Source organism: Thermobia domestica, chromosome 11 (genome assembly GCF_964235325.1).
Source record: "Thermobia domestica chromosome 11, izTheDome1.hap1.1, whole genome shotgun sequence".
Lineage (NCBI taxonomy): Eukaryota > Metazoa > Arthropoda > Insecta > Zygentoma > Lepismatidae > Thermobia > Thermobia domestica.
Window position 1 is genome coordinate 253,173,481 of NC_137464.1, and position 25,956 is coordinate 253,199,436.

General features: G+C 37.2%; 1 protein-coding gene across 3 annotated transcripts in view; it reads left to right on the forward strand.

Annotated features, from left to right (window-relative positions):
- The window catches only part of LOC145664935 (uncharacterized), a 198,332-nt gene that overhangs the window by 153,128 nt on the left and 19,248 nt on the right, over window positions 1-25,956 (forward strand). For 2 of the 3 annotated variants that reach the window (XM_081732050.1, XM_081732047.1), the window contains one exon: window positions 6,301-6,424. In XM_081732050.1, coding sequence (XP_081588176.1) covers window positions 6,301-6,400 — 100 coding nt within the window. In that variant the 3' untranslated portion in view covers window positions 6,401-6,424. Of the gene's footprint in view, window positions 1-6,300; window positions 6,429-25,956 lie in introns of all 3 variants that reach the window. The other variant, XM_081732048.1, reaches the window with a different exon arrangement.

Below are 25,956 nucleotides of genomic sequence, written 5' to 3' on the forward strand. Positions count from 1 at the left end.
CCGTGTCTGTAAAGAATCTTTCCCAAAAGGGTTCATGGTTGTTATTGGCTACTGTTACCGAGGTAAACTGAAGATTCGTAGGATGGCGAAGAACTGCAAAATAAATTCGCAGTATTTTCAGGAGCAGATCATGCGGCCGATCTACGAGCATCAGATTCCAACAATGTACGGAAATAACGCCAATCTGGTGCGCATTCACATGGACAAGGTCTTATCACATACCTCAGATCGTCCCTCGCATTCTACAGGGAGATGGAGGAGGCAAGTGGTATACAGGTGATACCTTTCAATGAGGTACACTCATGTCCAAAATGATTGTCGCATATCTATAACTGTCTTCTTGTAAGAATATAATTTGATAATGATTTTGCAGGGTACTTTTAGTACTGATACTATGTGTATAATCGAGAAATGTATATTTGTGGTAAATTTCATAGGAAAAGAATTATAAATACAAAAATTAGTATGAGTAAAACAAAATGTTACTAAATGGACAAGAAAGTTTTATTTTTGTTTTATTGTTCTCATTTACTGCTCTTTTGACATGACATTTGCCACATACATGTCTTTGTCGATTATATACATACTAACGTTATAAGAAATAATGGTCGAATTAGTTATCAAATTATATTCCTTCAACAACATATTTATAGACATGCGACAATAATTTTGGACATGAGTGTACCTGTTAAATCTCCAGATGCAAGTCCTATGGACTATTGTGGATTTGGATTGCTGTAGCGGGCTTTGGAAAAACGGCGTGTGACAAGTGTGGAATTACTTTGGAAAGCTGTGCAAAGCGAATGGGACAAGATTCCCCTCCCAGTTCTCCTCAGAAGCCTATTACAGTGGAAATTACGCTGTAGGGCTATTGTTAGGAAGCAAGGGAAACACATCGAGCACTTACGGACCTGGCGCCATGGATTGTTCTAAATTTTTAGGTAAGTCAAAATTGGCCAAAGACTGAACAACCTCTGTAAGAGGTGTGAGGCTATAGGCTGAGCAAGTGGAGGAAGTCTCCAGCTAGCCGAAAGCTAATCATCCTGTATGTCATCCGCTGGCCAGTCCTAAGGACAGTATTTAAGCAGTGGCCTTAGCGGGCCGGACTGAGGTCTCCGTATTAAATTGGAATGGAGATTGAAGTGCAGTGTGCGGAATGAAGAGGCAAAGAGACAGTTTAAAGCGAAATCTATACTTCTACTGGTTACGACGCTCCTGCCGTTAAAAGAAGCCGGGTCTATTGCTTATTGGCTGCCAGCATAATTCCTGCGTTTGGTTCTGTGCGTACCATCCCACTCCGTTATTAGTCTTAAGACGAAAGAAGCCTTTAGAAGGCAGAAAGTACTATTTTGTGGGACCGTGAATACAGCGTTGCGAAAAATACTCATAAAATGCTTCGAGTGGAGTATTGTACTGTATGGATCAGAAACATGGACATCATGCAAAAATGATGAGAAAGGACTGGAAGCTTTCGAAATGTGGATGTGGAGAAAAATGGAAAGAATTAGCTGGGTGAAACGGAAAACGAATGAGAGGGTGTTAGAAAAGGTGGCGGGGAAAAGAACAATTTTAGATATTATTAAGAAGAGGAAGAGAAACTACTTGGGATATTGGATGAGAAGGAACTATATCATGAGGAACGTGCCAGAGGATATGGTGGCAGGAAAGAGAAGGAGGGGGTGAAGGAGACTAAAATTAATGGACGATATAAAAATAGAAAGATCATACATGAAGACGAAAAGGTTAGCGGAAGATAATGGCGCAATATTTAATGATGATGACTTGTTATTGGATTTAAAATTCGCGTTCACCGTGGACCGTGTATGGGCCCTATAACAAAAGTATTCTGCTCAATTTTCATGTTTCAGCTGTGATACTTTGGCCTGGGCACTGATGACTAAGGAGTCACTGGCCTTTCGAAGAACGTAAGTATGTCATTTCCTGACTTTATATCAAATGGCGGTAGTTTGCATAAATTTGCCTCTATGTTTCCTGTTACTGGATTTGCTTGCGTGTTTCATTTAGCTTGATTATTGCTGTTACTACAAGAATTGTTCGTGCTCCTGAACTTTAATCTCGTCTTAGATAACTGAGTAATTATCTATCTATTAAAATGCTACAATAGCAACAAAAGTGCCTGACCTCCAATCCATAACTTTGGATTTCAAACCTTTCATTTACGGTTATTTGTGATTTCACGTTTAAGAAAGACAAATATATTTAAGTATGTGTACTTTTTTTTAAAAAAAAAAATATTTAAATAGACCTTTTTCATAAAGTTTGTTTGTTTAAATTATTGTTCATAACCTTTGTATTTTAATAAACCTTTTCCAAAAGCAATGCAAATGAATTGTGCTGCCATCTTTGGAGTTCTTTTAAACAATATGTTTTGTAAACGTTTTTATGTTTGTGCCCGATCATTTCGACAATGAGGTCTCGGAAACTACGGGCTCTAGAAAGACGACGTTTTCACTGATCGATTGCAGATTTTATGTAGTTTGTCCAGTTCTAATTGAATATTTAAAAAAAACAAAAAACATGGCTATTATTTCTTTATTACATTTTTACGGGTACACTGGAAGTGTTGAAATTAAAAAAAAAAAAAATGTAGCATGTAATCCTACGCATTGTACACATTCCAACACAAAATAATTGTATATGGCGGTTGCATAGCTACCTCTCAGGCGTTTGTTTCATGGCCAAGTGATAATGAAAAACGAAGGATAACCATTTCTCCCCTCTAAGTTGAATCTTATTGTTTGGAGTGTTTTGCCCAATGAACACCATTATATCACTGACATTATAATTAATTGTGTGTGTAATATATTTGCTTATTACATACTGCATGCAAGAAGAAAAAAAAAAAAACTCTGATCATACATGAATTAGAAACTCCAACCGGAAGTAGGCTCAATCTTGCAAACGGTGCGAGATATTGAAAAAAATAATCGAAAAAGACTTCCTTTTATGGTACCCATTGCCGATTTTGATCAATACGTCTTTCACTTGTGTCTGTAAAGGGACATGTACACTCATGTCCAAAATTATTGTCGCATGTCTATAAAAATATTGTTCTAGGAATATAATTTGATAACGAATTCGCCCGTTATTTCTTATAATGTTAGTATGTGTATAATTGGCAAAGACATGTATGGGGCAAATTTCATGTCAAAAAAGCAGTGCATAAGAACAATAAAACGAAAATAAAACTTTCTTGTCCATTTAGTAACATTTTTTTCGTATTTATAATTCTTCTATGAAATTTACCACAAATATGCATTTCCCGATATACACATAATATCAGTATTAAAAGTACCCTGCAAAATCATTATCAAATTATATTCTTACAAGAAGACGGTTATAAATATGCGACAATCATTTTGTACATGATTGTATATGTGTTGTGATGAATGACAAGGAGATTCATACTCATATGAGAATGATGCGCTGTGTAGAGAGCAGGTTCAGCTAGTGTAATTTGAGTTTTCCTGCCTTCTCTGTCTAGAGAAGAAGTAACACACTGAATTATCTGATCTGGTGTACTATCTAATTCTTCTATTGCGTTATTGTTTTCTTATTACGTGTTTAGAAGACATACTATTCACCTAATAATAGGCCTATTACTAAAATATAGATAGCTTTAACCTATGATCCCATGTATCTAAACTATGAGCCGATACATCATACTACTTTAACGTTATTAATATTAACTTATGTGAAATTAAAGTAACTTACAAATTATACATATGTTGTAATTTCATTAGGGTCATTTAGGGAGTTCTCGACACTTTTAAAATCTGGCAAAAATAGTTGTGCAAACAGTTTTCATATCGAACTCGTTCGAAAATTGTTTACACGAACATGATGTTTGCGCAATCACGTGGACCGTGTATGGACATGTTTGTGCAAACACGAGGTTCATTTACGAGTAGGAGGCCTACTGTACAGGCGCTTATTTCTTGTGCTATGGCGTCAATGAATAGGATTCCATAATTCTGGCGAGAATTTACTGAACTTAATCGAAAATGACCTGAACTGTGGAAGATAAAGAGTGAAGATTATAAAATCAGGAATCTGAAAAATGAGGCCTCACATGTTTCTATAATAATTTGTCCAAGCGTCTGGGGTGCAACGGCTGTTTCAAATTTAAGTCCTCGTACGTGTTTCCGCACCAAGATAACACAAAGTGGCAAACAACTTCTGCTCGGGAGATATCGCATCTCTCATATTTGTATCCTCTTTTCCAATAAGAGGTGTAACATTTCCAATATTTGAATCCATTCGTAAATAAGTCAACAGTCGATTTAGGATGTAAGATTTAGATTTCTGGGCTTTCGGCATCTAAGGCCATTTAGCCCTTCACGTTTTGAGGGATGACGTCCCTCGGCGAGCACACAATCCGGGGAAAGGGAAGGAAGGAAGAGGCCTGGGAACTAGAAGTTAGGTACCACCCTGGCATTCGCCTGGTGTGAATGAGGAAAACCTCATTCAACCGTCTGACACTTTTTCAAGCGAGTGCCCCCACCGGGAATCGAAACCGGGACTGCTCACACCGAAGGCGAGAGCGTTAGCGACTAGGCTACGCGGGGCCACAAGTCCACAGTCGAACTTATCTGAAGCTTAGCTACTAAATTTTGATGACTAAACTTAGACCGTTTCTTGAACCACTCTTTCATCCACACCCTCTTCTTCCTTTTTGATTTCATGGGTCTTTCCCCTTCCAAAGCACAAGCAATTACTATCGCTAAACAAGCTTCTTCAGTGGACATGTTTACGCGATCAAACTAAAAATTGAACTGAATTTTGTGCAAACAGTTGAACGTGTATGGCCGAGTGTTTGCACAAACATGACATTTTCACAAACCGTGGATCGTCTATGGGTCCCTTTATGGAATCAAAGGATAAGAAAACATTTTTTTAAATGAGTGTTTTAAGGGGGTCATTTCTTCTTTCAAAGAAATAAAATATTTCATGAATCTGTGAAGAAGTTAGGGAGATGGAACTCAGCACATAAACTCTTTATTAAAAATAAGCGAATACATTTTTTTTTAAATTCTGCTACAACTTTCCGATCTTATATTCGTAAAATGCCTAATGTAATGATTGCTTAAGTTGAATGTGTGAATTTCAGTATACGACTCTTCGTGAAAAATAATAGTTTCAGAAAAGATTATCTCCTAAGAGGAAAACAATATGCAATTTCTATAATATTCTATGTTTTCTTTTGATTATTATTCTGTGTTTTAAAATAATCTCTTAAGTTGTTAAATTCTGCACTAAAATAAGGGTACTTTATAGCATCTCCTTCAAACTTCGCTTCTAAGAAAGGAAAATTGAGAGTGTTTGAGATTTTACAAGGGTGATTCAGAAAGTAATGCATCTAAGGTGTTACCTTTATTTGTGTGTGACAGATAGCACAGATACAAGTATCAATGGAAAGCTTGCAATGTCAGCTACAAGTGGTGGCATTATTTTTCAACATAGTCCCCATTACGGGCAACACACTGCGCCAACACGAAAGAAGGTTTTTCATGACGTTGGCGAAGAATTGTTGTAACTCCTGGCAACACCACTGCCGAACTGCTGCTTCTATCTCCACCGTCAAATCTGTAGCGTTGGCTCTTAAGTGATTCTTAAGTTTGAGGAAGAGCCAATAGTCGAAGGACCAAGATCTGGACTATAGGCGGCAGCATAAGAGAGAATGTCAATAACACTTTGCCAACAGATGGGACAACTTTGAATATTTTTGGCGGAGGAGAGGACGTGTAGCGATACTCCATCGACTAACATTTGGTTTTCAGGTCGTAATAGTGTATCCACGACTCGTCACCGGCAATGAATGTTCCTGGCCGCACAACCTGCCCCAGTCATAAATTCATTGACAGCCAGCTGTTTTAACCGGACGTCACCACTGTATGCCATGGATTGCTCCATTACTCTGGAACAAGAAGGGATAGGAAGGTGAAACAAGTGACACTCTATAGCTTAAACATTAGTGCATTAATAATAAACAGTTCAGAATGTTTAGAGTATTATTGGCCAAGTAGTGGGTTAGAAAGCATTACTTTCTGAATCACCCTCGTATATACACTGTTTGTATCTATATACTGTTGCAGGATTAGGATCTTGTAATAGTTTAGAATAATTATCTAAGAATTGACCTGCATTTGATTGGGTAAAACTGTAATAAATAAAATAAACACATAAATTAATAAACATCTAAATTAAGAAACAACAGCAATGAAAAAAAGTGCCACGAAACAGTGTCTCCCACCTACATCAAAGCTTCTCCTTTTACAGAGAGTTAAGCAAGGGAGGAGGACAAGCTGCGGCACCTCAGCAACGTAAGCAAAGTGAGAAACCAGCTGAGCAAGCTGAGGAAGCTCAGGAAGAGGAGTAGAATCACATGTTGGGTGCAAGTAATGTGAGTAAGTAATTTCCTTGTTTGTTGAAATTAATTTAACCCTCGGAAAGTCGCGCTGAAAAAGTAACGCGAGTAGTCGCGCGCGGTCAAAAGGACCGCACGAACATAATGTGAAGCAAATATCGTTTTAAACATTTTTCTTGTATTAGAAACGTAATTTTGTACATTTTCTGATTAAGAGGGAATAACATTTTTATTATTATAATAAGTTTTACAGTAATAACTATTCGAGAAACCTACAATTAGACATGTCCTTTTTTTTTATTTCTCATTTGGAATAAAATGTTTTTTTTTTTTTCGTTACATATTTCTTTAGATGGATAGCTACGCACTGGTATTATTGAAAATTCTAAATCTGATGACGATCTTTTGTTTTGTCAACTGTAGTTCGTCTAAAATTAGAAATGCAATAGTAAATTAGTGAAAAACATACTATATAAACATAAAACTAAAACAAATCTTCACAGCGCATTTTACATTGAATTAGAGCAAACTCGTAGTTAAGCGGTTAGCATACACGCCTTTGGCGTGGGACTTCCGGCTTCGATTCCCGGTGGGACCTCATGTGGTTCGGATCCCTCGTTAAGCTGTAGATTCACGTCTTACATAGCCTTGTTGCTGAAAAGGGCGCTAAATTGAAATCAAATCAAATTTACATTGATTTTTTTACGGCCCTGTTATTTTGAAACTTCACCTATAGAGCACTACATTGAATTATTTTAGGTTATCTTCAAATTTACACTGTTCTACGCTTCGTCGTCGCTTATTTCGTCCTCCCCTGCTCTGACTACATTCGGGGAATCGCAGGTCATTTCTGGGTTTAAGATCTTCAGATTCGCTCGCAGACTCTTCACTTCACCTTTCGTGTTCACTCACTTATATACCGGTATATATTATGATTTTCCTCAGACAAAGCTTCCACGAGACCATTTCGGCTGATTTATCCAAATAGTCCATTCCTAACTCCGTATTTTAAGCTGTCATACTTGGTATCAGTTTGTTAACTCTGTCGACCTCTCTTCCGTCCATTAAAATAATATTTATGTTTATAAAGCTTAAAACATCTCCAAAGCAAAGGTCACGTGCAGAGCGAAACACTGAGAAAAAACATTACACGGTTAGTCGCGCGCGGTGGAAAGCACCGCAGAATCACTAAACAATCACTAGTAGTTAAACTAAACAACGGATAACGGAGTGATTGAGCAGGAATGTTCGGGAAGGTGAGGGGGAAGATTAGCTAGACGGAGAAGTCTGTCGAACAAACAGAATGGACACACGAGGCGCGACTACTCGAGGGTTAATTCAACTACTTTTCATTATTATTTTAGTCGTTGCACGCAAACGTATTCCAAGATTATTGACTGCAGTCTGACGCTATGGATCACATCATAGAAGAAACTGAAAAGGTGACGGATTTGTTGTTGAAATTTGGAACGGAAAAGATTTGTTGTTCAAATCTGTGCAAAAATATTTGCATTGACTAACTGTACCACATCTCCGAAACTATTGGGCCTAAGAACTTAAACTGAACCATTCTTCTCGAACCTTAAACTGTGATTGTGGATAAGATGTCTTGCGAAATATAAGGGGATAATGGGAGAAAGGAAGGTGGTTATTTAGTATTATGTTACTGTTCCCCAGATCTCCTAAACTGGTGGTCACAGAACTTTGAAGCACTGCACGCAAATGTTGTTATCAATTTAGCAGTTGAGAATGAGTAGTTTTAAAATATGAGACTCCCAATAAAGGAAATGAAGATTTTAAATTCTTTTTCGCAGTTCTTCAGTTTCCCGAAACTTGAAGTTTTCTACCAATCTTCTCCATGAACGGCTGACTGAAGAGGAGGCCGAGTTTTACGAGATGCGACTCCAATCTATGGATGGAATAAAACTTGGACCTTTTCTCGCTGTTAAAAGAGATCCGAAACCGTTTCGAGTACGCGTTTAAAAAAAAAAAAAAAAAAAAAAAAAAAAACTTTGTATGTTCATGTTTGAAAACAAAATCCTGAAGCGAAAATTTGTACCCAAGACGAACGGGAATAGTGAAAATTTTATTAGGAGGAACTGCATAATTTATAGCGATTACCTAGTATTGTTAGGTCATTATGGCGGGGTCTAACGTTTTCAGCCGAAATAGTTTCTCTCTATATAATATTTCTTCCCGAAATATTATGAATTTTTTTTATTATATGCAATTCAAAATTTCTGTAGATGTTAATTTACTTTGAAAATTAAAAAAAAAAAGTTGAACATAAAGTATCAAACTAGTTTTTGTATATTATTAATATTATTAAAATAAGACAGCGCTGAAGAGCACAAAATAAATACACATATGTAGGTGTTCACTAATATTTGGTCTAGGAATTAATTCGTGCGGTTGGTACGCACACATTGAAGCTGTAGTACAAACACAAAATACATAAATACCTTAAGAAAAATATTGTCCATTGCTAGCCACCACTTTCGCCCATCTGTCAGGCAATGTACGGATTCCGTGGCGAAAGAAGTCCTCATCCTTGGAAGCGATCCAGTCAGAGACCCATGTTTCGATATCTTCTGAAGAAGTAAACCGCTGTCCAATCAAATCGTTGTTCATGCAATCGAACAAGTAGTAATCCGAAGGAGCAACGTCTGGTGAATACGGCGGGTGGGGTAAAACTTCCCATCCGACATTTTCTAAATAGGTTTTGACCGGTTTTGCGACATGTGGGCGAGCGTTATCATGTTGAACAATAAGTTTATCATGTCTGTTCTCCCATTCTGGTCGTGTTCTGGCCAGAGCTTGCTTCAAACGCATTAATTGTCGTCGATAACGTTCTCCATTCATAGTTTCACCCGGTTGCAGCAGCTCATAGTACACCACACCTTTCATATCCCACCATATGCACAGCATAACCTTTGCACAGTGAATATCTCGTTTTGGTTGTGATGGACCTGGTTCACCTGGTTTCACCCAGGCCTTTTTTTCGTTTAGGGTTCTCGTAATGGATCCACTTCTCATCACCCGTAATAATTCGATGCAGAAACCCCTTTCTGCTCTGTCGTTGAAGCAGCAATTCGCAAATGGTTTTTCATCTTTCAACGTCTCTGTCTTTCAATTCATGTGGAACCCAATGTGACATCTTTTGAATCATTCCCATGGCTTTCAAGCGTTTGGAGACTGTTGTTTGATCAACGCCTAATGCTGCTGCAAGTTGTTCCTGCGTTTGACACGAATCCTGCTCGAGCAATGCTGTCAATTCTTCGTCTTGAAATTTTTTTTGGCTGTCCAGCTCGCTCTTGGTCTGCCAAGCCGAAATCACCACTTCTAAACCGTGCAAACCACTTCTGACACGTTCGCTCAGCTAGAGCATGGTCACCATACACTTCCACCAAAATACGATGACTTTCAGTCGCACTTTTCTGCATGTTAAAGTAATGCAGCAGGACACCCCGCAAAAACACTTTATCAGGCACAAATTGCGCCATGTTCACTTAACTACAAACTGGTGTTGTTGACGCTTTAATCCACTGCCCTATACTACGAACGATACGCGATGACAGGGGTTTGCAACACATGTGTGGATACACGAAACTATGGGACGCTCCGTTCGTTGCGCCATCTCTTGTCCACCCGCACGAATTAATTCCTAGACCAAATATATGGTTTCCCCTTCTCTGATCATAGAGAGTGTGCAGGTACAGCCAGCAACAAAAGTTCTTTCCGTTTGGTAAAATGTATTTTGGGAATAACGGTGATATGCTAGGAACGTTGCAGAAAATTACATTGTCTTTAATTTACTGAAAACTATACGCAAATTTTCCTTCCATTCTGAAGTAATTTACGAAACTAATTTGATCAAACAGAAAGAACTCTTGATGCTGACTGTAGAAGTTCTTTTAAGACATATCCTATTATTCTTGACTAATCCTTTGAAAGTTCGTGGGTCAGGGATCAAGTTGCGGCACAAAATGCTCTACATCTAATAAACGTATGCATTTATGCCACACCAAAAGCTATGGAAGCTGATCATCCAGGTATAAAGAAAATGGAGGACAGGATTTGGATGAGCGAAGGGTGGGGAAGGAGAGACTGCTAACATGATTTACAAATGATTTTATATATAAAATAAGTCTTGTAAAACGAGGTGCACTTTCAATATGTAGGTCATTTTTTTTTATCACTTCGATCCTCTTTTACTGTTTATTAGGATCTAAAACAACACAGCATATTTTGTTTATCTATCTACATATACATATACGAGAATAAGTCTAAAATTATTTGTAATTTTGACGTAACTCTTCTTCCATTTGTTCAAACTGACCTCTGTCCTCGTTTATTTTATTGTTATGCTATTGTGATCATGCTATGACAGTATGATCCTAATTCCTCCATTTGTCTTCCTTTTGTTGCAGATAGATAATGGCCGCTCCATTAGAAGTTTGCACCAAAGAACAACAACGAGCAGTGACTCGGTTTTTGTATCAGGAGCCACAACCCATCAAAGACTTTAGACACAATATGGGAACAGTATGTTGCCGCAACGGAGTGTCTGCCAATGGGCTGAAAAAATCAAAAATGGTGTCTCAAGTGTTACGTGCGTGGAATGAACTGGATGAGCGACTTTATGAAATCCAAGTCTGTTGTGGATGATTCCGTTTGCAGAACTATGACTAATTTCTAGACGATGTGCCACTTTATCAATAGTCACTCGTCTGTCTAACAGAACCATATCATGTTCACTGGTCATTATTCCTCTTTGGTGCAAATTTGTCATGGAGTGGCCATGATCTACCTGCAACAATAGGAAGACAAATAGAGGAATTTGATCCTAAGGGAATTTTTATTGTTATGCTGTTGTGGTCATGCTATTAAAATTTGATCCTAATTTTAATAGCATGACCACAACAGCATATCAATAAAATAAACGAGGACAGAGGTCAGTTTGAACAATGTAAGAAAACTTATAGCTACATTGCGGATAATTTTTGACTTACCCTCGTATTTATATGCATTCAGAAAATTTTGTCCGGGGATGGTAAAACCAAGGTATATGACGGACTCCATTTGGAGACTTGGACACCAATTGCAACTTAAGAACGTGTCCTGCACGACAGTGATATGTGAAAATTTAATTTATACTAGCAAACCCGCGCGAGCGCAGGAAACTATTGTTGTTTGAGTAATTGAATGTGATACTTGAAAAATAGAAATTGGAAATGAAATAGGTTGTTAAGATTTTGTACAAAGTGTGTGAGAAAAGGAATAAGACTGGCAACACTGCGGGAGATCTGGCAACGTTGTGTCTACCGACCTGTGCTAGACCGGTTTGTTTATCTCTTCCACTTCCTCAGTCCGAGTTACAACTCTGTGCAGCTAACACATTATTTTTGACAGCTCCATCAGTGAAGTTGTGTTTTTGTTGGGTGTTACAGAAATGGAGCATTGGAATTTAGAGCAAAGTTGTGAAATAAAGTTTTGTGTTAAACTTCGCAAATCCGCGAGTGTGACTTTTGAAAAGTTGAAACTCGTCTATGAAGAACATTGCTTATCAAGAGCTCAAGTTTTCCGCTGGAACAAATCATTTTTGGAAAGCCGAAAACACGTTGAAAATGAACCTCGCTCAGGAAGACCTTCAACTTCAAAAAACTGATAAAAACGTTGAACGTGTGAGGGCTCTTGTAAGATCAGACCGTCGTTTTAACAATAAGGATGATGAGTGAACAGTTAAATTTAAACACTTTCACCGTACACCAAATTTTGACAGACGATTTGAACATGCGAAAGATTTGTGGCAAAATGGTGCCGAAAACCCCAACAACTGAACAGGGCAATCGAAAAAACGTGTCCGTTGATCTTCTTGAGAGGACTGCCAATGACCAACAATTCTTCAATTGTGTGATCACAGGTAATGAATCCTGGATATTTGAGTACGATCCTGGTACAAAGCGGCAAAGCGAAGACTGGCACACTCCGTCATCTCCTTGGCCGAAGAAATGTCGAATGAGCAAATCAAAGATAAAGATGATGCTGATTTGTTTTTGTTTTTTTTTTTCAGTAAAGGTATCGTGCAAAAAGAACTTGTACCATCAAGACAAACTGTCAACCAAGTGTTCTATAAAAGTGTCCTTGAATGGCTCAGAAAAAGAGTGATTCATGTGAGACCAGACATTGCAGACAAGGAGATGCTTCATCATGACAATGCCCCGTGTCACACGGCCATTTCCATCAGTGAATTTTTGACCTCAAAACGCATTACAGTTGTTCCGCACCCCCCTATTCACCTGATTTGAGTCCTTGTGACTTTTTCCTTTTGCCGAAATTGAAACATGTCCTAAAAGGACGTCATTTTGGAACTCTCGAGAACATTCAAAAGACTGTGACCGACCAGTTAAAAGTCATACCAGTTTAAGACTTCCAGCGCTGCTACCAAGAGTGGGCACAACGACTCTGCCGATGTATAGCTGCCCAAGGGAACACTTTGAAGGGGATAACGTTGTTGTTTGAAAAACATAAAAACTTTACTCAGTACAAAATCAGTCTCATTACGTTTCTAACACACCTCGTATACTTACACGATGTTGACTGTTCAAAAGCAAAAACGCGAACGAAATTTACAATGAAAAATCATGTCACAAAATTAAAAAAAAAAAAAAATGTTATAGGGTTACACTACTCAGAAGTTCGTCGCTCTATTATAAAGGTCATCTATTTTGGAGTTTCTTGTAAGCACAACTGCTCCTAAAGCACTCATGTTTCCATGCTATAACCGCAACGGAACCCTCTCACCTCAGCTCAGGGTCTTCAATATTCTTCTATTGAGGTACCTACTTTCTGCTGAAGATTTGGTGCATGTAGCCCCTGAAGTCACAAAGACAGTCACTTTTATTTTTTTGCATATATGTCCTCCCTTCCCCTCCCCTACAGTGTGCCGTCAAAGTAAATGAAGAGAACATCCCAGGTCCGAACCTTATCTACATTGAAAGTTTGATCGAGATCGCTCGAGTGGTTCAAGATTTGTTAAGTATTATTCATTTTCATATTTCTACCCTCCTCCCTAAGTTCTACCATTAAAATAAAATAATAAAACTTCATAGGTTCGAACTTCATTGTTGAAAATTTGATTGAGACTGCTCGTTTGGTTCAAGAGTTAAGTTTTATTTATTTTCTTACAATTCCCCCGTCGCCTAAGTTCTACCGTCAAAGTGAATAGCTAAAAACACTCCCAGACCAGAACTGCATCTACGTCAAAAGTTTGAACGAGATCGGTCGGGTGCTTCAAGAGATTAAGAGTCACAAACTATAGTCACTTTCCATTTGGATCTGATTTTTTTTTTTTTTTTTTTTTTTTTTTTTTTTTTTTTTTTTTTAACAGAAGTTGTTTTGTTAATATATAGATTAGCTCCGGGTGAGCAGTTAACTTTCTCTTGGGGATTCACCCTGGAGGGATACCTGGAACAAATACTGTCTAGTTTCTTTCTTTCTTTTTTCCGTTCATTTTCGGCTCTGGAAGGTTTATAAATAATGACTTTTATGCTGTGGACAAAAGAGGACACGAAACAAAGGGAACATAAAATTTAAAACGTTATTATTAAAAACGTCTCGATCTGTTTGAACTACTTCAAGTACAAAAGTAGGCATTTTGCCTCGGAAAGTTTTAGTCAATTATCATAGAACAGTTGTTCAAAACACACGATGCCTCTCCTTGTTTAGTTCATTCCCTGCTGGAATACAACATAAAGAATGAGTCAGAAAAAACTTGGCCAGTAACTTTGACCAAAAAAGTAGGTAAAGAAATGAAAAGAAGAAAGGTCGTTTGCATATTTTAGTTGACTATAAAGTTTAAAAAAATAAACACACAAAATATATTATAAAGAACTAATTATGGAAAAATGCTCGTACATTACTCTTAATCCGCTTCATAGGAGTTCGCACATCTTCTTCTGTTATTTGATTGGCAGCTGCAGTCCACTTGCGACGAAAAGTTTTCAAGTCAGCCGCCTTCCCTTTTGATGTTTTCAATGTTCTTTTAATGTGGGCCCAATATTTTTCAATTGGCCTAAGTTCAGGGCAATTTGGTGAATTTGCCTCTCTTCGAACTGCGACGATACCCTTTTCTTTATAACAATCAGTGGCTGCTTTAGAGTAGTGAGAGGTAGCAAGATCTGGCCAAAAGAAAACAGAGTTACTGTATGACATCACAAATGGATACAAGCGTTTTTGTAAACACTCCTTCGTATAAATTTCGCCGTTAATTGTCCCTGTTGTGATGAACGCTTTGCTTTTTTTACCGCATGAACAAATAGCTTGCCAAATCAAATATTGTTTGGGATATTTGGATGCCTTCCGTTGTTTAAATTTATCCTGCAAATCTCCCCTCTTCAGTGCCACGTACTACTCCTTTCCGGGAATTTGACTGAAATCAGCGACACAATAGGTTTCGTCGTCCATAATGCAACATCCATATTGAGTAAGGTACTGATCATAGAGTTTTCTTGCTCTGGATTTTGCCGTCACTTTTTGCTTTTCGTCTCGGTTAGGTACCTTTTGGACTTTGAAAGATCGTAAACTTTTCCTTGCTTAAATCTGTGCACTGTAGATTGGGACGCTTTGACCACACCAGCAACTGCTCTTTCCGATAAATAAGGATTTTGACGCAGCAATGCAGTAACCCTTTTCTCCAGCTTCGGTTGGCTAGTCCCCGGTTTTCTACCTGAGCCAGGTTTTCTTTCAACAGTTAAATCTTGTGCGTACTTTTTAATTACATTTTGCACAGTAGACCGAGGGTATTTTACGAGTTTGCTTAATTTATTTAAGGACATACCTGGATTTTCGAGGTATTTGTTCACAATTAGTTTTCGTTTTTCTAACTGACTCATCGTTCTTTACCACAGTATGCACACTTCACAACTGACAATCTATTCGTGAGTAAGATCGACAGTCTGCCCTTGCTTATGCACAGTGCTGCCAATGTTCATCTTATATACTAGAAAATATGGAGGGAGGAAAGTGGCCAGGTTTTTTCTGACTCATTCTTTATTACTAGCGTTTAGCTATTGATTATTTTCTCCTAGTCTCTTTAACGGTGGGAAGCGTAAAAGAAGTGAGAAAACAATCTATTATCTGTACGGATCGGAATGGGGCGTTTTACAACGTAACAGCGTGTTGTCGTAGTGAAAATTCATTACCAATATGTTGTGCAAAGACTGTTCGTAAACTCAGATGACGATCATGTACTATTCGGAGGTACGTGACTCCCAACCACAAAGACAACAGATGAAAATCGTGTAACGTTCAGAGCCGCCAACTTACTAGAACAGAAATGGCGGGCATTTTCAAAAGTTGAGTTCTTAATGGAACACCATATACAACCTTGATTGAGAGATTTGAAATGACAAGGCCAACAATGACAAAACGGCAAATGTCTCACTGCGTACGCTAATTCCATATAATAAACAGTCATGCTAGTAGAAGTCGCTACATGCCTAGTCTGTCGAAATTCGGAGAAATATCGGAATTCGGAAAAAAATCAGAAAGTTAGAAACTTCCGAATTTAGGAAAATTTTCGGAATCCGAAACAAATCCGGAATTTTCTACATTCCGGAAATTTTCTGAAATCCAGAATTTACAATATTCCGGAGTTTTTCGAAATCCGGAATTTTTCCGATTTTTACTTTTCGGATTCCGAAAAGTAAAAATTCTGGAATTGGACATCCCTAGTCGAAGTAAAGTCGCCACCAGTGAGATTATTGTGTACAACAAATCCCTTCAATAACTGCATAAAAACGTTGTATAAAGATTGGAATAATTGGAGGGAAACTGTAAACAGTTAGAGCTTTTAATCAGAGTAGGCAAAAACCATGGTTTTTATTGAAAACACCAAAAAAAAAAAAAAAAAAAAAAAAAAAAAAAAAAAAAACTTTTTTCTTTAAACCAGGTTTCTTTGGTTTAACCTGGTTTAACCCAGGTTAAATAATTTGCTCTATGCATTTGTATCACATATGGACAGAAATAAGTTTGTTTCAATTTGGTCTTATTATGCAACAACCGGGTTGTGCTGGAGGGGTCACATAAGCTTAAAGAGGAGTCCAAACCGTTTCTCGACCTACATCCGAAACAAATTGTCCTTCATTTGAACTTGAAACCGGGACTAATTGGTCACAAATGTGATACGTCTGCCGACTCACTCATGAAGGACTCCTGATACGTTATACTGATCTTTACATAGTTTTAATATAATTGACAAATTATCAAGAGTCATTTGAGAAGGACAAAAAGATCAACAGTTGCACAAGTGAAACTATTACACATAATTACATATGGACAATTTCAAAATATTGCAGAGTAGAGAAGGATTAATTAAATCCAAATTAGTTCACTCAACTTGCAGAGTATAGAAGGATTAATTAAATCCAAATTGGTTCACTAAACTTTTATAAGTCCAATTAAAAAAAAAAAACAACGACTTAATTTGCATATCAGTAAGAAAAGTGAATAAAGACAAGAATTACTTGAGTCCACTTTTGCTCTGACCCATTTATACATAAATACATACCAAAGACACTTCTGATTTCAGTAAATGCCTCTCGTGGGGTTTGTATGATCCACCACCACCCCCAAAAAAGTACAGTATTTCGATGTATTTTATCAATAGTAAACATTATTAAAGCGAAACAATGTTTGGAATTTTTCTTTGATTGCAATTGCATAACAACAAACTAAAAAAATCACAAAAGAAACATTCATAAACTTATATATATATATATAGGGTGAGTTCGCCGATAGTCGACCGCCATCCAATAGTCGACCATTTTTGCTTACTATTGTATATATAAAATATATCTCAAGGTCTTTTGGGGCGAAAAGTGATTCACGACAAAGCTTGCATCATATACCAGCAATGACAATCATTGTTTCCCTCTCCCTTGGCCAGCTGGTCGTCTGTCACCGATAAATTTCGACGTATCTGTAGAATTACGACTCAGGTGCACAGTTTACGACAGCGTGTAATGTGAATCTTGTGCACCTGTTATTTTTCGCTTTTCTGAGGATATAGATAGTACGTGAGGTAAGAAATGTTTTTCTTACATAACTAAGTTATTCTAGAAGCTGTACAGTATAATTTGTCAATAACTGGAAAGTATTGTGGTCAGAATTTGGCATTTTTTCTTTCCCATACAAACCAATTGTCGACCAAGGGTGGTCGATTATTGGATTATTTGAGTGTGCACCAAATTGCTTCAAATTATTTCTTGTTTGGTACTAAGGTCTGTTTCTCAACATGCATGTATAAAATTTTTGATTTCGTGACATATTCTAAAAATCGACCACCTGTTTCTCGTGTTGGTCGACTATTGGAATATTTCTTGCCACCTGTCGACCGCACTGTTTCATACTATGTTTTGCGTTTTGCTGACTGGAATTTGTTCAGTAACTTAGTTGAAAGATTCATTTTCTGACGATCTACTATTTCAATGTGAAACCAAGTTTTTTTCACACGAGAACAAGAAGCCCTCCTCGCTGGTCTAATGGGTAGCACCCGTGCCTTTAGTGCTCTGTGTCCCGGGTTTAATTCCAAGAGGGAGAGCATAGAACGAATTGAAGCGGTTTGAATATTACTATAATCTGTAGGTCCACGTCTCTACATAGTCTCGATGCTAAGAAGGGACGTTAAACCATAATAAACAAAGAAACAAGCAAACAAACGAGAACAAGAAGAGTTTCCTGTACATCTACCACGTCTCCCTGAATGAGAGAAATAATAATAATTTCTTGGAGGCATGTAACAGACACGCTGTCCAGTGCCTAGCCTGCTGGATTACGAATTGGAAATGGAGAGTTGTGCGGGGTTGAAACCCCAATGCCGGCCCTTCTGATAGGTTTCTTAGGGGTTTTGTCAGTTATACCAGGCGCATGTCATGATGTTACCTACATAATAGGCTCTGGCCGACACTTTCCCTCATCCTTCTCCCTCCCCTATCCCGTCCTGTGCCAAAACTGCTTAAAGGACATAAATAAATTTAACAAAATTCAGGTAAGTGTTAACGTATGCTGCTTTGTAATAAAGTCCTGGGTTCAATTTTCCATGGGAATACAATTGGTTCGGACCTCACGTTAAACTCTAGGTCTCACGTCCTTAGGACGTCATCATCATCCGATTAATGGCAATAAAAAATATCGATTCACTTGGCTCAGGTTTTTTCAGGTCAGAACCTTCTTTCAGGAAGAACACTGAAATATTAAGATTATCAATATTGAAAAACAACTTTTGTTGATATATTCTTGATTACTTCTGCTTTATAATACTTGTATAGCAATGGATTTTGTTGTTAGAAATATGGTGAAGCATTTTAAATTTTGTGCATTTTTGACAGATAGCATGGCTCCGGGATATAAAAGAAAATTTTTCCGCTATTCGGAATTTGATATGCAGTGCGCCTTAGAAGCTGTAAGAACAAAACAACTTTCAGTTTGTGAAGCCTGTAAAAGTTTTGGTGTGCCAAAGACAACAGTTTTAGACAAACTACATGGACATGTACCTGAAACAACTGGAAAGATGGGACGCTGTACTTATCTCAGTGAAACAGAAGAAGAAGTCCTTGCAAACTGGCTTATTGAACTTTCTCAACGTGGTTTCCGCAGAAAGAAGCATGACCTCTTAAATTCAGTACAGAAAATAGTTGTAGACGACAAACGTAAAACACGATTTAAACACAACAGACCTGAGTAGAAATGGTATGCATCTTTCTTGAAGAGACATTCTAATATTGCAGTGAGGACAGCTGAGCCTATAAATGTCTGCCGAAGTTTTGTAAACGAAGAATATATACGTTCGTGGTTTCATGATCTTAAGACATACTTCACCAGTACGAACAATCTTTCCATTCTAGAAGATCCACGTAGAATTTTTAACGCGGATGAATCTTCTTTTCAGTTGTGCCCATCATCTGGAAAAATTTTGGGACCAAAAGGCTGGAAGAATATTTATGAGGTTTAAGATAAGGAAAAGGAAACCCTTACTTTTCTAGGAACATTTAGTGCTTCGGGAGAAACCGTTGCTCCAATGATCATTTATCCATACAAGTCGCGAGTACCCAGAGATATTGTGTCCAATATTCCCTCTTCGATTGTGATAGGACGATCCGAATTTGGCTGAATGATTAGTGAGACATTCTTTGAGTGAGTCGCCAATGGTTTCAATAAATGGCTATTAGATCACGATGTACCTAAGCCTGTAATACTTTTCATGGATGGTCACAAAACTCACTTAACTTATGAAGTAAGCAAATTTTGTGACAACAACGAGATCATATTGTATGCCCTGTACCCTCATGCAACACACATCTTGCAACCATGCGATGTATCCGCCTTTAAGGCGTTAAAAACAAATTGGAAATTTGTTGTTCACAGCTATCTAACGGAACATAATTTATCTTCCATTACAAGAGTTCAGTGTGCACCACTTATTTCAGAGGTCCTAGCAACAGCAGCAACACCGTCAACAATAAAGAATGGATTTCGCAAATGTTGACTGTATCCTTTCAATCCGGACGCTGTTGACTACACAAAATGCATCAAGAGTGTATATAAAAACATAGAGAGTACTTCCACTCAGCCAAATGTTAGTGAAGAAGATCTTCGTACTGCAAGAAAAGTTATTACTGTGTACAAGGATGAACTTCAAAAGGCTGCGGTTGACTTCAACGCAGTTCTTGAAGTTCTGAAACTTCCAGCAGAAAAACCGATGAACGAAGCACTACAAACTGATGACAAAAGTGCCAACTTACCACTAGATGACGAAGTTGTAGTTGGTGAAATCCTTGTAGTTGATGACAACAATGAACACTTGTCTCAAGCTACTCTCACTGTTGGAAAGGATTTACTAAATGACCTCCAGTCATTGGCTGTTGAAGCCAACCCAAGTGCAAGAACTGAAAATCGAGTGAATATAACACCTATGCTACCAACGAAACCTGAGGAATTCGACGCCATTGCAGCACAAGAGAAAGAGGAAATCAGAATTGTGCCAAACAAAGAATCAGTTATGTCTGCTTCAACAACAGAATCAGAGTGGCCTTTAATTATTCTGAGAAAGGAAGTGTCTATTCCAGAATTTGTGCCATCAAATGAGAAGAAAGGAAACACATCAACTACACAGAATAAAACTGAACCTATGAAGGATATTCGGCAAGATATTTATTCTCCCAAAGACCCTCCTACTGAAGCTCTGGTTTCTATACCAGAAGCACAGCAAGAAACAATGGATATTGAAAGCGATGCTGTTATTGGACCAAGTGAATCAAGTCAGAAGAATATCGCAACAACACTTAAAACTATGAGACCAATATATATAACGCCAACTTTTAAAAAGCATCTGTTCTGGCCTAAGAGTTCAGTCAAAAAGCCTAAGAAGAAGGTAGAGAAGATACCGTTTACAATTAGCTCAGAAGAATATCGCTGCGCACTGACTGCAAAACAAGAACAGAAGAAACTAGAGGAGAAAAAGAAACGCAAAAGGGATGAAAGAACAGCAAAAAAGAGCAACAAACTGGAAAATACAAAGAAACGATCGAAGAAGACGACCACTGCTGTTATAGAAGAAATCACAATGAACAAGATGTAATTGATTACGGCGATGGATCCATATGCGCAGGATGTGGAGTGATGATAAATGATTTTGCTTTGGAAAGTGAGGATAAACCAGTGGGTTGCGATCAATGTGATAAATGGTTCCATCTTCGATGTACCAATTTATCTGGCTATGCATGGGAAGAACTTGCAGATAAGCTGTTCCTGTGCGCAGATTGTATCATATAAGTGATTTGAATAAACAAACAATCAGGAGCTTACTGTTATTACATAAAAGATAACTCAATGTACTCAAGTAACTCAAAAGAGAAACCTTATCATATATGAGACGATAACTCGATGTGCTCAAGTAACACAGGAGAGAAATCTAATACCGGAAAGAAACATATTTCACACAGGAGAAAAGTGAACACTTAGGATTTTCTAAATTATTAGACTCGTACTTTGTTTAGGATTTGAAAAACCGTAATATAAGTGATAAGATAACGTGTGCATATAACGCAGGAGAGAATCTTGTTTCACGTGGAAGATCTATTTAATATTCAAATCCATTATTGCAAATAAAATAGCTATGTATCAAATCCTAATAGCGTGATTCTTTTATTTATAATCACTAAGGAGAAAACACTAATGAAAATTAAATAAAATCTATATAATCGTTTTGTCAAGTTCAAATCTCGCGAATAATACAATTTCGAAATATCACCTAAGGCAATCGATAGAAACGATAGAAATTGTGCGCGGTCGACTACTGAGCGATGATGGTCGACAAGTGGGAATTTTGATGAGTTTTCGTAAAATATATTTATATACCACTGCAAAACTTTAAAAGTGAGCAGTTAACACACGGCATGGTACAAAAGAACCCAAATAAAGCAAATAATTTACTTTTGTCAAATACTATGAAATCATTACGCTTTGTAAGTGCTTAGCAGGGGTGGATAACTTAACGTAACTGTAACGTAACGAAAATAGCTCTCTGTAACAAAATTATTGGTTATTTAATGTAGGTAGGTACAAGGTATACCACCAATTTTTGTTACGACACCGTAACGTTATTCGAGCATGTAACGTTATTGTACCGTAACTAATTGAAGGAACAAATCTGTTTCTGGTATGCTTTATAACTCCTCTGGGCAAAAAATCCAGCTTTCGTACCACCAGAATGAGATTCTTTCCTATGCGGGTATCTAATGGAACGAAAATGTGCGGAACAGAAGCTATTTCGTTACAAAGACTATTTGCCACATGAGTAACACAGTTGATCAGATAGGTTTGGTAAAGGTATTGTGTTCATCAGTTACAGATCTTATCAGATCTTTGGAGAGTTCCTTGGCCATGGTTTCAATTGTATTGTTCTTCAGAGGGTCACATTGAACTTCGTTCTTCAGGTGGTGAAGCAGAAAGAAATTTCACTTTCATATGTTGTTATTGCAAATCTAAAGCAGTAAGGAGAAAAAGAAACTTGATCGATTTCTGTGAATATCACAGGGGAAAGTCAGTCACAAGGCAGGTGGAACCGTGGAAGGGGCAGCAGGGTTAGGGGGAAGCATATAGTGAGCCAAAAGTGGCAAAGGGGAGGGAAAAATAGACAATGTCTTTCATTCTTCATCTTGCTTTGTTTTCATAGCGCTCTTCGCTGTCCACAAGAGTAGGATTATTTGATGTGAAACCTGCTCCATGAATGGGGGCGCAAGCCTGTGAAAATCATATTATTATTATTATTACTAAAACAAAACTTTACAGTTCTATACAACCCACAAAATAGCTAGAAAATTGTGTGATGCATGGCCACGGGGTATTTCAGCGGAGTTTGCTGATTCTTAATCCCGGCAGATCCCCAATTGGTTCACTATATTGAGTAAAGATATTATTATTATTATTATTATTATTATTATTATTATTATTATTATTATTATTATTATTTTCTGGATCCAAAGATTTTGGGGGTGTCTTATACGTATATTGTAGTATTTAACCTGTGTTATTCAACATCTGAAAAGACTAAGTAATTGTCAATTAGTGCCTCCTATTTCTCAGAAAAAATGATAGTGCTAGAGATATAAAATACAATTTTTAGGCCATATCATTCATTTCGATATGAAACAAATATACTTGTGTTAAGAAAGTTCACAAACATTCGTCAACCTACGAAGTTTAGTGAGGGCGGGGAATCTGAATTCAGTAGACCCCACGTAGCTCCTGGTTTCAATTCTCAGTAGGAGCTAAAGTGTTACCCAGCATCTTGAAACAATGGGAAAACTTCCTAAGTTAAGACTACGGTAGACTAGCGGAATCTGGTTACGTGCTATGTGTCTTCCTTTCACTTGCAGCAATAATGCTATTGTTTAGAGTTAAAATTCATAAAGTATACTGCGGGGGGAAGGGGGAGTAAATTCAGTCCCATGTTGCAAGTTTACACATGTACATGGAAAACAATATTTCAATTTAAACTATGTAAAATATTTTTATGACAAAAGTTGGTATATACTATATTTTCTTTATGACATCTTGTATATCCCTCAATTTTAGGTTAAAATCTGCCAAGAATAAAAGTTTAAGTTCACCTTTCTCCATAAATTTTTTAAAAAATGTATGTATGGTCAACGATAATTTTCGTTAGAAAGTATTCGATTTTGGGGTAATTTGGCGTACTTTTATTTGAGGCTCCCCGATTTTTATTCCCTCTGCTCTGAGTTAAAAGCAATAAGAAATAAATTAGTGGGTTTACCCTCCTAGCCCCCGTGCATTTCTTTTAGAGTTCAATGGTAAATTTTCTATAATTTATTCGATACAATATAATGTTTTTTTTTTTTCACTCTTTCCATAATCCCCAGTGCTTGGAATTAAAATCACTCAAGAATGAGCGGTGAATTCAACCCTCTTCCCCCTGAACTTAAAAAACATTTTTCTCGATAATTTCCGTTACAACTACAGCGAGAAAAAATGAGTGATACGTAAAATTGTATGTTACATTTGTATTATCCTGTAGTTTTTGGATTTAACGTACAGCAAACGTATAACTGAAAACGCATGTTTTATAATATTTTCTGCATAAGTATTCCAATTCCATCTGTACGTACTTTCCGTATGAAACAATATAGGCTATCAGGATCTCACATGCAAATGGACGTATATAACATATAGTTGACGAAGGTAACATATATATATGTATATTATAAGGAAGACTATTAGATATCCCACATCGTGCAACGACATGATGTAACATCTAAGGGCAGGGCCTATGTAGCATACGGATAACGTTTGTTCCCTACTGATTTCTGTAGTAAGCAAGTGGATTCCGTATATTTGTACAATATACCGCTGTCCGGAGAACGAATTTTTCTCAGTGTATGGGTAGTGGATCTGAAAAGGAAGGGGGGCCGCGGTGGCTCAGTGGTAGAGCGTTCACCCCTGGTGCTTGGGGTCCCGGGTTCGATCCCAGCCCCCGCCAAGTGAACCTTGTAGTGCACAAACACCGCGTGTGGGGGGTTTCTCGGGATGCTCCCGTTTCCTCCCACTTTCTTCATTCCACCATTTCATTCATTACTCCATTCCAATTTTAGAATTTATTTCGGTTGGAATCAAATTTTAAGAATATAACTTTTAGATTGTGTTGTTTAATACTTAAGAAACAACCTTAATTGTATTTATGTATTTTACACTTTCTTCACTTTTTAAATAAATTTTCTGTAAAATATTTTGTATAATTATTAAACCCTATTTCTATTTTTTTTTTAAATAAAACAGATAATTTGGTCTTATAGAAAAATTTTCTTAGATTAATTAAAATTGAATTCGGTCATAGCGATACTGGTTACTGTGAATTGTCTGTTAGTACCGCTAATTAGGAAGACAGTTATTTAGAATCTCCATTATTATTTACTTTTTTAGTTATCGGTTATAATGATACTCAAATATTTCTGCATATTGCTATTATCCCTTTGAAGCAACTATAACTAGTTTCCATCATATTACATATAAACAATGGGAGCGCGGTGGCTCAGTGGTAGAGCGTTCACCTCCGGTGCTTGGGGTCCCTGGTTCAATCCCAGCTCGCGCCGTGGGATCTTATATATGACTTATGTTACGTTACTAACTTATGTTACGTTAAGTAGGTCCCACGGCGATATTTTGCAGCTAAATCCGAAAATAGATCAATATTACTAATTCAGATGTAGCTTCTTTTACATGTACATTACAACGATAAAATAAGATAATATGAAGTTTGTCTTTCAATGACAGTGCGAGAAAAGGTAGAACACGTCCAACTCATTTGAACTTGTATATACGTACACTCATGTCCAAAATGATTGTCACATATCTATAACTGTCTTCTTGTAAGAATATAATTTGATAAAGATTTTTCAGGGCACTTTTAATATTGATACTATTTGTATGATCGGGAAATGTATATTTGTGGTAAATTTCATAGGGAAAGGATTATAAATACGAAAATTAGAATGAATAAAACAAAATCTTGCTAAATGGAGAAGAAAGTTTTATTTTCGTTTTATTATTATTATTTACTGCTCTTTTGACATGAAATTTGCCACATACATGTCTTTGCCGATTATACACATACAAACATTATAAGAAGTGCCGGGCAATTTCGTTATCAAATTATATTCCTAAAACAACATATTTATAGACATGCGACAATAATTTTGGACATGAGTGTACATACTAACGATAAAATATGAAAGCTTTTTCCTTTTCTGCGGAAACCCGCGAAAGGAACAACACATCTAAACATTTTGTAGCTAACTCCGTAAGTGGCAATATCCCCTTGGAATTATTAAGCAGAGATTGTCGAATATGTCATATCAATATGTATCATTAACTTGCAACTTTGTACAACAGCTGAACAGGAATGAATCCAGAGGTTAGGCTGATGGAAAATAGCCCAGAAGTTCAGAATTCTCTCGAGAAAACCATGAAACAATTTTATATTATTTAGGTTT